The sequence below is a fragment of the Saccopteryx leptura genome, chromosome 4 (assembly GCF_036850995.1).
Source record: "Saccopteryx leptura isolate mSacLep1 chromosome 4, mSacLep1_pri_phased_curated, whole genome shotgun sequence".
NCBI classification, from domain to species: Eukaryota; Metazoa; Chordata; class Mammalia; order Chiroptera; family Emballonuridae; genus Saccopteryx; species Saccopteryx leptura.
Genome location: NC_089506.1, coordinates 213,648,414 through 213,663,507, shown reverse-complemented (window position 1 = coordinate 213,663,507; position 15,094 = coordinate 213,648,414). Strand labels below are relative to the sequence as shown.

The following is a 15,094-nucleotide window of genomic DNA, read 5'->3' as shown; positions in this document are numbered from 1 at the left end:
TTTATTTAATGAATTTATTTATTTTTGTATTTTTTTTCTTTTTAAATGTCAGGTTTTCTTTTTTTAATTTATTTATTTATTCATCTTTAGAGAGGAGAGGGAGAGACAGAGAGAGAAAGGGGGAGGAGCTGGAAGCATCAACTCCCATATGTGCCTTGACCAGGCAAGCCCAGGGTTTTGAACCAGCGACCTCAGCATTTCCAGGTCAACGCTTTATCCACTGCGCCACCACAGGTTAGGCTATTTTTGTATTTTTCTGAAGCTGGAAATGGGGAGAGACAGTCAGACAGACTCCCGCATGAGCCCGACTGGGATCCACCCGGCATGCCCACCAGGGGCGAAGCTCTGCCCCTCCAGGGGGTCGCTCTGCCGCCTGGGGCAGAGGCCACAGAGCCATCCCCAGCGCCCGGGCCATCTTTGCTCCAATGGAGCCTTGGCTGCAGGAGGGAAAGAGAGAGACAGAGAGGAAGGAGAGAGGGAGGGGTGAAGAAGATGGGCACTTCTCCTGTGTGCCCTGGCCGGGAATCGGACCCGGGTCCCCCGCACGCCAGGCCGATGCTGTACCGCTGAGCCAACCGGCCAGAGCCACAAACTAATTTTAGTAATTTAGATGTGCCCCTCTCCTGGTTCTAAATTTTCTTGAAAAGTCCACCTTTAATAGCTATTTCACTAACCTATGGATGTGGGCCTTATGTCTAGAAGCCTCTTGCATTCAGGAAGTATAGTTTTGTTTTGTTTTTCAGAGAGAGAGAGAGAGTCAGAGAGAGCGATAGATAGGGACAGACAGACAGGAACGCACAGAGATGAGAAGCATCAATCAATCATCAGTTTTTCATTGCGACACCTTAGTTGTTCATTGATTGCTTTCTCATATGTTCCTTGACCGTGGGGCTACAGCAGACCGAGTAACCCCTTGCTCAAGCCAGAGACCTTAGGTCCAAGCTGGTGAGCTTTCTGCTCAAACTAGATGAGCCCGTGCTCAAGCTGGCAACCTCGGGGTCTCGAACCTGGGTCCTCCGCATCCCAGTCCGACGCTCTATCCATTGCGCCACTGCCTGGTCAGGCTGGAAGTATAGTTTTACTGGGTACAAAGTGGGTCAAGGATTAGGCAGTGCCAGACCTCCAAGATTGAGGCCCTAGGTTGGCTTCTGCTTCCTATGAGCATAGCCCAGCTACTCAACTCTCCCCACAGGCCTTCTACTGGCTGAGATGCTATAGTAAAGACTCAGAGTTTCCCTTGCAACTAACACAGAAGGTAGAAAGTTAACACCAGCAATGTGCTGCCTGACCAGGCGGTGGCGCAGTGGACAGAACATTGGACTGGGATATAGAGGACCCAGGTTCAAGACCCTGGGGTCACCAGCTTGAGCATGGGCTCATCTGGTTTGAGCAAAGCTCACCAGCTTGGACCCAAGGTCGCTGGCTCGAGCAAGGGGTTACTCAGTTTGCTGTAGCCCTATGGTCAAGGCACATAGGAGAAAGCAATCAATGAACAACTAAAGTGTCACAACAAAAAACTAATGATTGATGCTTCTCCTGTTCCTGTCTGTCCCTATCTATCCCTCTCTCTGACTCTGTCTCTGTAAAAAAAAAAAAAAAAAGCCTGACCAGGTGGCGGCGCAGCGTTGGACTGGGATGCGGAAGACCCAGGTTCGAGACCCCGAGGTCGCCAGCTTGAGTGCGGGCTCATCTGGTTTGAGCAAAAGCTCACCAGCTTGAGCCCAAAGTCCGCTGGCTCTAGCAAGGGGTTACTCGGTCTGCTGAAGGCCCGCAGTCAAGGCACATATGAGAAAGCAATCAATGAACAACTAAGGTGTTGCAAAGCGCAACAACAAAAAAGATTGATGCTTCTCATCTCTCCGTTCCTGTCTGTCCCTGTCTATCCCTCTCTCTGACTCTCTCTCTGTAAATAAAATAAAATAAAATAAACCACCAGCTATGTGCATTATTGCAAAATAAATTTATTTGAAGATAAATTTTTATAAAAGGTCAGAGGCAATTTGAGATCCCAGATTCAGCTTGTCTCATAGAAAGATTTAACTTCAAGTAGTACAATTTCGTGTCTGCTTTTAATCCTGAACATTCTTGAATCATGAAATAGCCAACTGTTGACACAACACACTATTTTACTCCAGCACCAGGGAACCCAGAGCTTCAGGCTTAGGGGCCATGGTGCTGTATAGCTCTCAGGCTCCAGAAGTCCCGGATCGGGCCACTATGGCCACTAGCTCTAATAGCACAAACAAGTCCTGGCACCCTGGCTCTTCCCTCCCCTGGAACCTTCCAACACCATGAGATACAAACCATGACTGGCGCACCACTGAGGCAAGGGTGTCTGCCCAGTTCCCAAGAGGAAACCAGGCGGACTCCTGCCTGACAATGTGCTGGGCTGTCCTTATGACCCTTGGTGGGCCGGCCAACCAAGGGGCCTGAGCATGTGGCCTCACCAGGCTGCCTGGCAGTCCAGGAGGAGGAAGAGGGACAAAGGAGGCTTGCAGGTGTGGCCACTCCTACCCATACAGCAGGAGCTATGTGAGGGTCCTGGCAACAGCCTGCAGAGAGGGGAAGTCATCATCCCGGGCAGTGTGCAGAGCCTGGTGGCTGCTGATGTCACCATTTGCAAGCACCTGCTGGCAGGTGGGGCATACACAGCAGTCCAACCCCATCTGCCGGGTGCTGGCCTGCCACGCACTCTTCTTGTTCTTCTTGGCCTTGGTGCCAGGAAGCCTGTCTTGGCCTCGGAAGTCCGTGTGTGCAGACAGCAGCTCCTGCTGCTTGGCTGTGTCAGGCAGGAGCACCAGCAGCTCATTGAAGATCTTCTGGAAGTTCTCCCCAAGCAGGTCCCGGCAACTCTTATAATACTGGGCTGCGGAGATTATGCCCTACTACCCAGAGCCAGACTCAGTCACCCCTGGCCCACACCTGGGCCCCAGGTGGCAGGCTGCACTACTGCCCCCACCCCACCTCCACCTCCTCCTCCCACCAGCCTGACCTGTCTAAACTCCCCCGAGTGACTCTTGAACTCGCTGAAGCGGGCTTCATCACTCTGCAGGAAGTCCTTGATGGACTGGATGAGCTGCAGGTTCCTCTCCCGGAAGTTCTCGGGGACCAGGTAGGCCTGAGGTGCTGGTGTCAGCCTGGATGTGGGGGTCAGGAGATGGAGGCTTCAGTCTTTGGGGTGGTCCAAGGTGAGGGCACTCTCCCTTGGCCCCCAAGAGCACAAGGCCAGGCAGTCTGCCTCACTTACGCTCTTGTGGTGGTAGTGCTGGGGACACAAGCAGGGTGGGTGCTGGGGAGGCCCGAGAAGCCAGGGGGCGGCTTGCTGACTGGGGGCACCAGACCCGGCGGAGGTGGGGGTGGGCTGCCCTTCAGAAGGACCACAGAGCTGAAGCCTATGGGGGTGGCACACCAAGACCCAGACAATGACCCTAGCTGGCCAAGGACAGCCAGGCCTTGTCCTCTGCTTCCCACAGGCTGCCCAGATCCCCAGGGCCAGGCTTCCCATCCAGACCGTACCTCCCCTGAAGAGTAGACTCGAGCCAGATGGTGCCCAGAGCCAGCACAAATGCTGCACTCCCTGTGGCAAACCCTGACTCTAGTTAACTGCTGGGATCGCCCAGTTTTACATGGAGAATGGAACACAAAGAGATTAAGTGGTGGGCCAAGATCATGCTGTTTCACAGGCGATGGTATCTTTGGCATCTAGACTTCTATGCTGCCGAGGCTGCTGGAAAGTACTACACAGGCTGAAATCCCGCCGGCCTGCAGTCCTTTGTCTGCCTGTACAACATAACCTCTGCCCTGGGGTGGGGCTCCAGCCTAACTCTACTACCCCGGCCCCTTCCCAGATGTTTAGAAGTAGGCCTGAGCCAGGTGTACCTACCTGGGGGAGGGGGCATCCTGGGTGGAGAGGGGCCACCGAGAGCTGGGAAGTCTTCTTGGGATGTGGGGCAGGGAAGGGGCCCTAGGGGCCGTGGGAGCCCAGGGGGTTCCTTGGGGACACTCCGAGCAGGGGCCGGCCCTTCTGTGTGTCCATTGACAATGACAGCAACTGGACCCTCAGCTCTGCCCGTGGTGGCTAAGGGGGCCTGCTCAGTGCCAGGGGGCCCATCTTTGTCAGGAAACTGTGGCAGGGGTGATGCAGCATCCAGCTTCTCAGAGCCCACCTTCTTCTTCTTGCCGACTTTGGTAAAGGTCTGGGTGGAGGCCAGAGCCAGCAGGGAGGACACAGCCACTGTGGTGGGCACGCTACGCAGCTCCTGGGTAGTGAGGCCAGTGCGGCTATCCTCCTCTTCCTCCTCCTCCATGGGGGGCAGCCCACCCTTCTTGCTGCCCTTACCCCCCTTCCCAGACTTCCTGGGGGGCTGACTGCCCCCTCCAGCAGCCTGGGCCCCTGGGGTGGGCTGCACCACCTTCTTGCTGCTGCTGTTATTCCAGGCCGAGATGAGGCTGGTGGGGGCTGTGCTGGGCTTGGCGGTTGAGGACACCAGGGCAGGGAAGTCATCATCCCGGAAGGTGCTCCTGCCCCTTGTGGGAACAGGGTACACCAGTGCCAGCCCCACAGGGCCCGAGGCTGCTGCCGTGGAGCAGGAAGAGGAAGTGCAGAGACTGGGGAAATCTTCATCCTTGAGCTTCGAAATGGGGGACGGGAGGGCGCTGAGCCCAGGGAGGGGAGAGGGGTCAGTGGCCTGCCCGGACCTGGACCACCCTGTACCCACCCTCCATGAGCTCTGCACTTCCGCCCAGTTCACGTGCGTGTGTACCTCAGAAGCGGGGCTCCTGCAGCTGGGCTGCCAGCTGGAAAGGCCTCTTGGTTCACAGGACCGTTCGTCGAGGCTTCCTTGGGGCCTGCAAGCCACAAAATGACCCTGTGCCAGGGCTGACCAACATCGAGGGAGTACGAAAAGGACCTCTTGGGTGACCAAGGAGCTTCCCAGGGGCTCCCAGGCCCAGGCAGAGCTGCATGCAGTTGGGCCAGCTCACCTGGGCCTTCACCCTGAGTCCGAAGCAGGCGCCGGGACCCCCGGGGCTCCTCGGGCCCCCATGACCCTGCCTCCTCCTTCTTGAGCCTGCTGCTCTCCTCCCGGTCCTCACTCCTGTGCAGCTCCTGCAGCTGCTGTGTGGCCACCGAGGCCTGGATGGCAGCTGCAACTTCTCGGTCCTCTTCTTCCCTGAGATGGGGAGGCCTTCAGACCGAGCAGGGCCCTGGACTACAGCAGTGTGCAGGACAAGAGGCTGGGAGGGGCCTCAGCCCTAGGAAGTCTGGACACCAGGAGGCTGCCGGGAGCTAGGCCTAAGGCCAGCCGAGTTAGTGTTGGCCCACCTTCCCTGGCCACAAGAGGGAGCTGTAGAGCTGCAGGGGTCCTCCCACCAGCCTTATGGCTATAGCTTACAGGCAACATCTGGGCTCAGTGTCTGGGTTAGTAACATCTAGAACAGGGGTCCCCAAACTTTTACACAGGGGGCCAGTTCACTGTTCCTCAGACCGTTGGGAGGGCCGCCACATACAGTGCTCCTCTCACTGACCACCAATGAAAAGAGGTGCCCCTTCTGGAAGTGCAGCAGGGGGCCAGATAAATGGCCTCAGCAGGCTGCATGCAGCCCGTGGACCGTAGTTTGGGGACGCCTGATCTAGAATCTAAAGTTGCCTGGATCCGGCTTGGCATTGGGAGCAACCCAAGACTGAGCATGTGCCTGCAGCACTGGTGTTTCATGGCACAGCTGCCCCTCTCACCCACCCCAATCTGCAAGTCCTAATGTGTCTGGCTGAAACTAGAGGAAAGAGGAGGAAATGTCTGTTCACTGAGGACACTGAGCAGACCCTCTGGCCATGCCCAGGACACCAGACACTAGAAGGCTAGAGTCCCATGAGCCCTGTGCCTGTTCCCAGTCCAGCTGAGGGCCGCTGCCCCACAGCAGTGGTGCCCGGAGAAGGTCAGCAGCATGCAAATACTCCCACCTCTTGTACCTCCAGCTTCCTCGGCGGCTCTGCTGCGCTCCACGGCCACTGGCCCGGCCAGCTCGGCCCTGGCGGTTGTACCTGTCCACCTCCTCATAGTCCTCACCACTGACGATCCCTGTGGCCGGCATACAGCCTGTTATAGGCCCAGGCCAGACTGATGCTCGTGCTCTGGCTTGTACAGCAGAGGCTTCCCTGTCCCCCAGCACAGCCCAAGGGACAAGCTCAGACATCTCAAGGGGTTCACACCAGCCCCAGGCTTCTATGGCCTCGGAACCAGGTCAGAGCAAGAAGTGGGCTTAGAGAGGGGTCTAAGCCTGTCGCTCCACAGCCTCACGACAAGACCCCCACACAGCAGGTGCTCAACAACCCTCCAACTCGGGGAGAGTCCCAGGGACTCCAGAAGAGCAGACCCAAGATGCTGTGGGAACGGGCCAGGAAAAAGAGCTCCCTGCACCCTGCAGTCACAGTGTGCTCAGAGGAGAAGCAGACTCGGCAGATGTCCCTTGTCCCCACCGACACAGGAAGGATCAAATCAGGCCCTGGGTCTGAGGCCTCCTGAGCAGGAAAGTGGGAACTCTGCGTCAGGAGCACTGGGCTGGATCCCTAGGGGCCCTGCTAGGCAGAAGGGAGGCCCTGCTCACCTTCATTCCGACGTGAGTGCCGCGGCGTGTAGCTGAACTGCAGGTCGATCTGGCGATTCTGGCGGGCCTCAGCGCGGCTCCGGCTGTGGCAGGCTGTCTTGTGGGCCTTGAGGTCGATCTCGGTGCGGAAGGCATGGGTGAACTGCTCGGTACTGCAACGGCCCTCCTCACACAGGAAGTGCTTCTCCCGGAAGTGCTCCCGCAGATAAGCGTAGTCGCTGACAGGGTGTCAGCAGGAGCCCTGTCAGCCCCACCACCCCAGCCAGCGGCCTCTGCCCAGCCTGCTCCAGGTGTCCTAGGGACTACCCCATGCTGCCCTGTACCCACCTGTAGTAGTCTTGGGCCCCATCTGAGTCACAGAAGTGGCAGAAGTAGTGATCTCGACGCAGGTGCTTCAGCAGCTCATCGTTGTCCAGGTAGCGCTCGTCACAGAACTTACAGAGTGGGTGCCCACGGTGCGATGTGTCATCAGGGTCTCCCTGCATGCGGTGCCGTGCCAGGTCCTTGCGTGAATACCACTTGCGCTCGTATGTGAAGATCTGCAAAGAACAGGGGGCTGGGCACAGGACGTGGGCTCCCAGATGGTACCAGCTGTACTCCAGAGCCCCAGACACCAAGCCTAGTGGGCCTACATAGACCTTCCCTGCCTGAGCTGTATGAAGCCTCACTCCCCACCTTCCCCTGGAGGGCTGTGAGAGCTAAGAGAGCTGGGAGGAGCGATCCTGGGGTGGGGGGCTTTTCAAGGGTCCAGCCTATCCAAAGTCAGAGGCAGCAATCAGCCTCTCACAGCTATCAACTAAGCCCCACCATACTGCCCCCTCTAGAGGGCCTGGCCCCACAGACCTCTGCCTGGGGCTCTCGTACCTTGAGGTGTTTGAGGCACAGCTTGCAGCAGAAGAGCTCATGCTGCTTCCTCATATGCTGCTCCAGGTCCCCGAAGAGGCCGAAAGGTGGCAGCTCAGGACACCTTGGGCACTCGTGCTGCAGCAGCTGCCTGGGAGACACCAAGAGCCACCCAGCCCCACACTCAGCAGCGCCATCTGGAGCACGCTCCGGCACCTCCTCAGGTCCCCTCAGTCCATGCCCCTGTGGGTGCCCTGGGAGCGGGGGCCAGGACAGGCACCCCCCCACGCCCTCCAGGCTCTGACCTCTGAGTCAGATGGTGTTGGGCCCAAGGTAAGAGCTGTTCCCCAACAGGGCCTAAGCCAAGCAAGGCCACAAGATAGGGCTGTGTCTATGACCCAGGAGACTAACCCCTGCATCAAGTGAACACGATGATAAGGCCACACAGGGGACTGGTGTCTAAAGCCCAGGTTCCAGCCAAGCCAGGGGCCGCCCCTCACCTGGAAGACTAGGACCACCTCATGACAACTGTACCCCTTCGTGAGGTTTTCCTGTCACGGGCCAAGAGCCTAACTTGCAGGAACTCTGCACCTCACAAGGCTCCAGAAAGCAGGTACTGGGTGCTATGCCAGAAGTGCTTTCTCTGAATTCACCCCCTGCCCCCACCTCAGCAGGGTGCTGAGCGTCCCCAGTTACAGGAAAGGAAACGGAGGACAGAACCTAGCCACCTGGTCCTGATACCCACACTGCACCAAGTGCCCCCACCCTCCTGAGGATTCTGAGCACAAGAGGTGACGGGGATGTGCCCACCCCTGCCACAGTGCCCCACAGATGCGGGCTGGCCAAGACCCTAGGAGCCTGAACTGATGCTTCCTTCCTCACCTGTACAAGGCAAACACTTTCCCATCAGCAAAGTAAATATCATACTTCTTCTCATGCTGCAGCTGGTGGATGGGGATTGTGGCAAAGGCAGGAAGCTTCTTTCCAAAGACCACCTGGAACGGAAAATGAGAGGGCCTGGTGAGCAGGGCAGTGGTCAGCTACTGGAGGACGCAGTCAGGCTAAAAGAAAAGGCACTCAGGGTTCCTCCCAGGCGGCCAGAGGGAGGCCCCTCTCCTCACCCACAGTCTGTGAACTCAGAGTAGCTCGGACAGACCCACAATGCGCAGCCTCACCCCTAGGGGGCGGCTCCCCCCTCATTCACAGCCAAGTATATACCTGCACAGAGGCTGCCCCAAGGGGCAGTGACAGGGACCAAATGTCCAGGCCAACCAGGGTTTAATCACATGGGGTTTGAGCACAGTCCAAGAAGCAGCTAAGGAAATAAATGCTGCTAGGACAAGATGAGTCAGGTGACCATGTGTCCAGGTCTGGCTACTCTGTGTCCACCCATGACAGTTCCATGATGCCATAGGAGAAGGGCTCCTCCACAGGACTCAGTCATGGTCCTGACTGTTCTTGGCCAGCTTTCTGCTTGTTGGCACCAAGGGGATGAGCTGGAGTGTACGTGACAGGGCTGGCTGCCGAAACTTCTTCAGCTCAGCAGCCTCTCAGGGGTCTCAAGCACACTTGGGTAAAGCCTGCTGGGCCTGCCCTGCCCTTCCAGACGCCTGCACTGGATAACCCGACACTTGTCCTAGTGCCCGGGCCTCCCCTGAGCCACCAAGGGCACTGTTCTCTCCAGGGCTCCCTCATCCTCCAGCCCCCATTCTCTCTGGCCCCCCCACCACCTTCCCCTGGATCAAGACACAAGCCTGTCTCCTCCAGGCCCCTTCCTGCTCCACTACTGCCCCCCAGGCTGGAGCTGGGTGCTTGCCTCAGCCTGGAATCCTCACCAACACACTGGGGAGCGGGGTGGAAGGATCTTCACATTAAGAAAGGTCATAACGAAGTCATTCCTTTAAGTTTAGGTTCAACCAGGGAGAATATCTGGGACCTGGAATGGCCAGGAACCTGGGAAAGCACAGGACTGGCTGGGGAGAGCGGGTGGTCACACTGTCCCCCAGCAGCAAGGTAGTTAAAACTGGTTCCCTGGGTAAGGAGCCAGGGAGCTCAGCCTCTACTTCCGAGGACAAGGGAGGTGGGTTGGCTGACACCCAAGCCTGTCCCCTATTTCATCCCCACAGGAACCCAAAGGAAGCAAGGAAGCGTCATGGTCATGGTCCAGCCACACCCATTCTGGAGGAGGGTTGAGCTGGGCCCCAACAGGCCTTTCTTCCCCAAGTCCCATGTGTGTCAAGGTCAGGACTGCCCTCTGCCACATGTTGAGCTCAAGTGGGAGACTCATCCCAGCTGAGCTCCCATGTCCTCAGAAGGGAGGTGTGGTTCCACCACCCAAAGGTCCCACTCTACGCCGCTCCCAGCCTGTCCTCAGCCTGGGCCTCAGCTAGCCTCTTCTCACGGGATCTCAAGGCGAGCCCATGGCCAGACCTGCCTTCCAGTCCTCCCAAGGGTGCCTTTCCAGCCCAGACCCAGTTCCCCTGCGTCCTGCCCAGGGAGAGGTGCCCACAGACCCAGGGCCGCGAGCCAGGCAGGATGCTGCTGGAGGAGTTACCTGCTAGAGGCGGTACGTCAGCTATGCTGAGGCAACACAGGCTGCAGACTTAGGAGCACCAGCACCCGCCTGCGAGGTGGCCAGGCAAGCAGGCCCCAAGAGAATCCTGGATGCTGCCAAGAAGCATCCAAGCACAACAGACTCAGCAGAGAAAAGACTTCCTTCCCCAAAGAAAACCTGTACTGGATGGAATAGCCTCTTTTCAGAGGTCAGCTCTGATCTACTGTGGGTAGTGTCTCCCTTAAATCCTTGCCATGGACAGAGGCAGGGTGCAGATCTCAAGATCAATCACCAAGCTGCTTGGGTGGGTGCTTGTCCCTCCTGAGAAGCCTGGTAGGGCAGCCCAGGCTGGGCACACCTGAGCTAAGCCAAGAGAAGGGAGACACTACGTTGGCTCAGGAAGGGATCAGGACCATAGGAAGAGGCTTGGGAAAGGAAAGTTACTGAGGGCATACAGGCGCATAGCTGGGGTTTTAGGAGAATGAGAGGGAGCAGGCTTGGAGCCATGGCCGTGGAGTGGGGAAATGCTAACTCCCCCTCCCACACAGGCTGAGAGACTGGGAGTGGGCCCCATTCCAGGCCTGCACCAGAGATGGAGCCCAGCAAAAAGCACATAAAGGGATAGCAGTGCAGCCTGGTATGGCTAGTGTCCCTGTCCCCAGCAGAGGGTGAGGTGAATGGTAAGACTGAGTAGCTGGACAAGGACAAGGGATGGTGGCCTGGCCAGGGACCCAACCGGTGTGACCTGAGACCTACCCACCTTGGTGATCAACTGATGGAAGGGGGTCATGGGTCCAAGGACAGAGGCCAGACCAGGCCAGGCCACTTGACAATGGGTCATCCTGGGTATGCCAGGCACTAATTGACCAAGTGGGAGAGCGGACCCCTGGGCTGGCCCAGGATGGCCAGGCTAGTCCCTGAGGAGAGAAAGGGGTAGATGAGGGTAAGAGAGCTCTCCTCGGAGCACTCCACAGGGACAAGGCTGGGGTCTTGCTGTTCCCCACTCCTGGTATGTAGTGGGCACTAGGAATGAGTGCATGAGAACACAGGTGATGCCAACAGTGACCACTGGTAAGACTGAGCCAGATGGTGAGGGGTGGGCAGTGAGGATGGTCTAGGGCAGGGGTCCCTAAACTTTTTACACAGGGGCCAGTTCACTGTCCCTCAGACCGTTGGAGGGCCGGACTATAAAAAAAACTATGAACAAATCCCTACGTACACTGCACATATCTTATTTTAAAGTAAAAAAACAAAACGGGAACAAATACAATATTTAAAATAAAGAACAAGTAAATTTAAATCAACAAACTGACCAGTATTTCAATGGGAACTATGCTCCTCTCACTGACCATCAATGAAAGAGGTGCCCCTTCCAGAAGTGCAGCGGGGGCCGGATAAATGGCCTCAGGGGGCCACATGCAGCCCGCGGGCTGTAGTTTGGAGACCCCTGGTCTAGGGCAAGGGAAGAAATACAGTGTGGGCCCCCAGGGATCATCCCAGAGAGTACAGGCACCTCCAGGGCCCTCTTAGAAGAGGGGTCCAGGACCAAGGGGGAAAGAGGCACCAACAACAGAAAAGCACAGCTTGAGTTAGCAGGTCACACCTTCAGCCTCCCCTTCCACTTCCTGCTGGTGACATGGGGGTTGACGCTGTATTAGGTGGCCTCCAGGGCCCCTTCTAGCTCAGATATATCCCACTTTGTACAGCAGCCCCATCAAGCCTCTTTGACATCACTGGGGATCAGGACAAGGTGGAAAGCAAGATGAGAGTCATCGTTTGGAAGAAGCTGCCTGTGGGAAAGATGCAACCAGGGAAGAAGGGATGGGAACTAGGGGACGTGACATCATTCTCAACCTGGGTGCCCTCAGCTGGGACTCAGCCTCCACCCTGAGAACCTGCCAGCAATCTAGATTGATCTGGCTTTTCACCTGCCCAGCAGCTGCAGGGCTATGCTGCATCTGCTCTTCCCAATGCCTGCCCCCATAGGCCAGCACAAGAAGCACTCAGCCAAGGTACAGGAATTCACCAGCAGAGAGCTGGCCTGTTCCACACAGCATCTTGGCACACTTTCCTCCCAGTTTTTTTCAGACTTAGTCCCATAAGGGAAGGCAGAGCAGAGGCAGGTTCCAGGGCTGTGGGTTGCTATGGGATTCCTCAGTGGGTATGGGACACAGAAATTCAGAGGAGAGTGTAGAACTCAACAAGAAAACGAGAAGGGTTAGGGCAGAGCTGCAAGTTCAAGAGTGGGAGGCAGGATTAATGGAGAGGAGCATCATCTCTCCAACCTTCCCAGGACACCCTCCTGCTGCCCAGTGATCTGGGGCAGGCCCAAGAAGGCCAAGGTCAGCCAGGGCCACCTGATGCCAAACCACATCCCAGCTGGACCCTGCTGACAACTCATGTCAACACCCCCTTGCCACAAAGCACTGGAAGGGTGTGGGACCCACAGGGAGTAAGAGAGGCCAGATGTGGCTATAGTAACCATACATAGGTATTGGTTCACTTGAGTGAGACCAGCAGTGCCCAGAACCAGGGTCTCTTCGGCACCTTCTTTTCTGGAGGAAAGCTATAGGTGCAGGGGAAAACCTGGCCAGTCAAGAGTTACGTCATGCTACACAACTCTGGCTGGCAAGGCAGGCTCTGGCAAAACTGGGAGGTGCCCACTGAGTAAGCCCAAGGTTTCCCTGACTCTTCCTACACCCCAGATCTCTGCCAGGACCACATCCATTTCTGTCCACCCCGTTACAGACTAACAGCATCCCTAAGTATCTTTCCGATAGGGCACAGAATCCACCTGGCTTCTTTACCATAAATGTATACTTTAAAAAAGAAAAAATGAGCCTGACCTGTGGTGGTGCAGTGGATGAAGTGTTGACCTGGAATGCTGAGGTCACCAGTTCAAAACCCCCAGGGTTGCCTGGTCAAGACACATACCAGAAGCAACTACTACGAGTTGATGCTTCCTGCTCCTCACCCCCCCTTTCTCTCTCCTCTCTCTAAAATCTATAAATAAAATTACAAAAAAAAAAAAAGAAGAAACTTATTCCTCAACAATGTCATTTCTGCTTCACTTCTAGGAAAAGGAAAGAAAGTTAGATTGCCCGGCAGATGTCTCCAGCCCAAACTTTCCATGAACAAACTAGGGAAATTTCACAATGCTAGAAGCAAACAGATCTCAAAGCACAGCAAATCAAGGGAGCCCCACGTAGGTGCTCCCAGCCAGCAGCTGGCATTGCAGGGAGGCAGGAGGAAAGCTCCCAGGTGCCCTCTGACCCCTCCAGGGCTTTCACGTCTGGACAGAGTCAGAAACTCTCCCCTTCACTAAGGAGCTGAATGAGCCCCCCACCCCAGTCGGAACTGGCAAGGAGGAAACTTCAGGGCCCTTGTATCCCCACCCACCAAGCACTCGGAGGAGCCCTTAATGGTTCTCCCTTCGCTTCTGTTGGAAAGTCTGAGTGCTACCTCCACTCAACAGATGAAAATTGCCAGTCTCAGTAAGGGCGGGCTGGGGTGGGCCAAGAGCACGGCTGGGTTGGAAAAGCCAAGTTTGACCTCTGCAGGTGCCCACTTGCCCTGTCTTCTCCGCCAGAGTGGAGACTCCTGAGGGATAAACTCCAAAAGACAAGCAGGTCGAGAAGTATGCACACTCCTATGGCCCGACGAGAATTCCCTGAGCGCAGAAGTCAAGTCCCCAGGCTCTGTACCCACAGGGACCACTCCCTCTTCGACCCTTCTCCGTCACCCCCTGCCTCCCGGCCCCAGACACCCCACAGTAGGCCTCGCGGTCAGGACCCCGCCCCGGGTGGCCCGCCAGGCCTCTCTTTCGGAGAGCCGGCGCCATCAGGCCCGCGAGCGGACATCAGGAAAGCAAGTCCCCTTCCGGATGCCAGGTCCCCGCCGCCCAAGGCCGCCCCGCCCGGCCGCCCTCCATTGACCGCCCCGGCGCCCTGAACGCTCAGGCCGACCGCCACGACACACCTGGCGCAGCTCCTCGCGGCACACGGCGCAGTATCGCTGTTCGCACAGCACCCGCATCTTGGTGGAGCAGCGGTAGCACACGGGGTGGTCGCAGCGGCCCAATGCTGTGGCCTCCAGGTCCCCGCAGCACAGCACGCAGCTCCCGCCGCCCCGTTCGGGCGCTGCCGTCACCGCCTCCAGGGCCGCGCGCCGACTACCGGTGTCTGCCACCGCTGCCGCCGCCGCCGCCATGGTAAGGGCTCCGGCCCCCTCCCGGCCGGCGCGGCGCGGCGCGCAGCGACCAGTCTCCTGGCGGACCCGCCCCTTCCGGAGAGACGTCATCGCCCCGCCCAGCAACGGCCCCGCCCGGCGGAAGTGCACGGCGATTTCCGACCCAGGGAGGCGCCGGTTTGAGGAGCGCTTCTGGCAGCGGGTGTTCTACCCCCCGTTAACGTCTCGGAGGTCACCAACTCATCTCTCTCCAGACCCTCTTCTTGGGCCACCCTCTTCTCCTACCGCTCCATCCGGTGGTTCCATTCTATAGTGTTGCCAGCGTCAAAATTTGTGATAGAGACGTGAACCTAGACAAGAATGAGGAGGGCGTATAAGAGCTCTAAGAGCTCTCACACCCTGTTATCATTAAAGTTCTACAGGAAGAACTCCAGATTTACAACAGAGCTCTGAGGTCGCACCTCCCCTTGACTTCCTGTGCCCTACGTGACTTACCAAGTCTATAGGTTCTGAATTGCAATCCTGTATTTTTCCTGAATAAACCTTTTTGGTGATTTAATACCTAGTCGATATCTTTACCTACGAATTTTGGGGGTTAGCTCGGAACCCAGAGAAGAAACGCGATAGCTCCAGGCTCTGGGGCAAACAGGTGCTGGTGCCCACAGAGCTCTCTTGAGCTGTCTCCTCTCCCTAATTCAGGAGCTGGAAAGGGTAAGTCTCTTGGAACTGAGCTTCCGCTTCTTGTTCTGAAGCTCTCCAAGCCTTATTCGGGAACTGTTTTGAATTCTTTTTTCTTTTGTTTAAAGACCTTGTTTGTTCGTGAGCTACTGTAGTTTGGCATTCTGGCCAGACTCGCCAGGGTAATCAGGCTGCTATTCTAAGGGCTGCACTGTTAGCATTTGGCTT

General features: G+C 57.0%; 1 protein-coding gene across 4 annotated transcripts; it reads right to left on the bottom strand.

The window, feature by feature from the left end:
• Positions 1 to 2,050: 2,050 nt before the first annotated feature.
• ZNF598 (zinc finger protein 598, E3 ubiquitin ligase) lies at positions 2,051 to 14,777 on the bottom strand. 4 transcript variants are annotated; one of them, XM_066382894.1, is made up of 12 exons: positions 13,979 to 14,777; positions 8,329 to 8,441; positions 7,468 to 7,597; positions 6,931 to 7,142; positions 6,604 to 6,821; positions 5,969 to 6,095; positions 4,984 to 5,171; positions 4,764 to 4,848; positions 3,884 to 4,656; positions 3,248 to 3,392; positions 2,993 to 3,137; positions 2,051 to 2,882 (listed from the first exon to the last, which is right to left on the bottom strand). In XM_066382894.1, exons 1-12 carry the CDS (start codon positions 14,297 to 14,299, stop codon positions 2,529 to 2,531), a joined length of 2,811 nt encoding a protein of 936 aa, XP_066238991.1. In that variant the 5' UTR covers positions 14,300 to 14,777; the 3' UTR covers positions 2,051 to 2,528. The 4 variants fall into 4 exon arrangements, with proteins under 4 accessions (XP_066238991.1, XP_066238990.1, XP_066238995.1 ...); XM_066382893.1 differs by having other exon boundaries at positions 5,960 to 6,095; positions 13,979 to 14,774; XM_066382898.1 differs by having other exon boundaries at positions 5,969 to 6,077; positions 13,979 to 14,774.
• Positions 14,778 to 15,094: the final 317 nt, after the last annotated feature.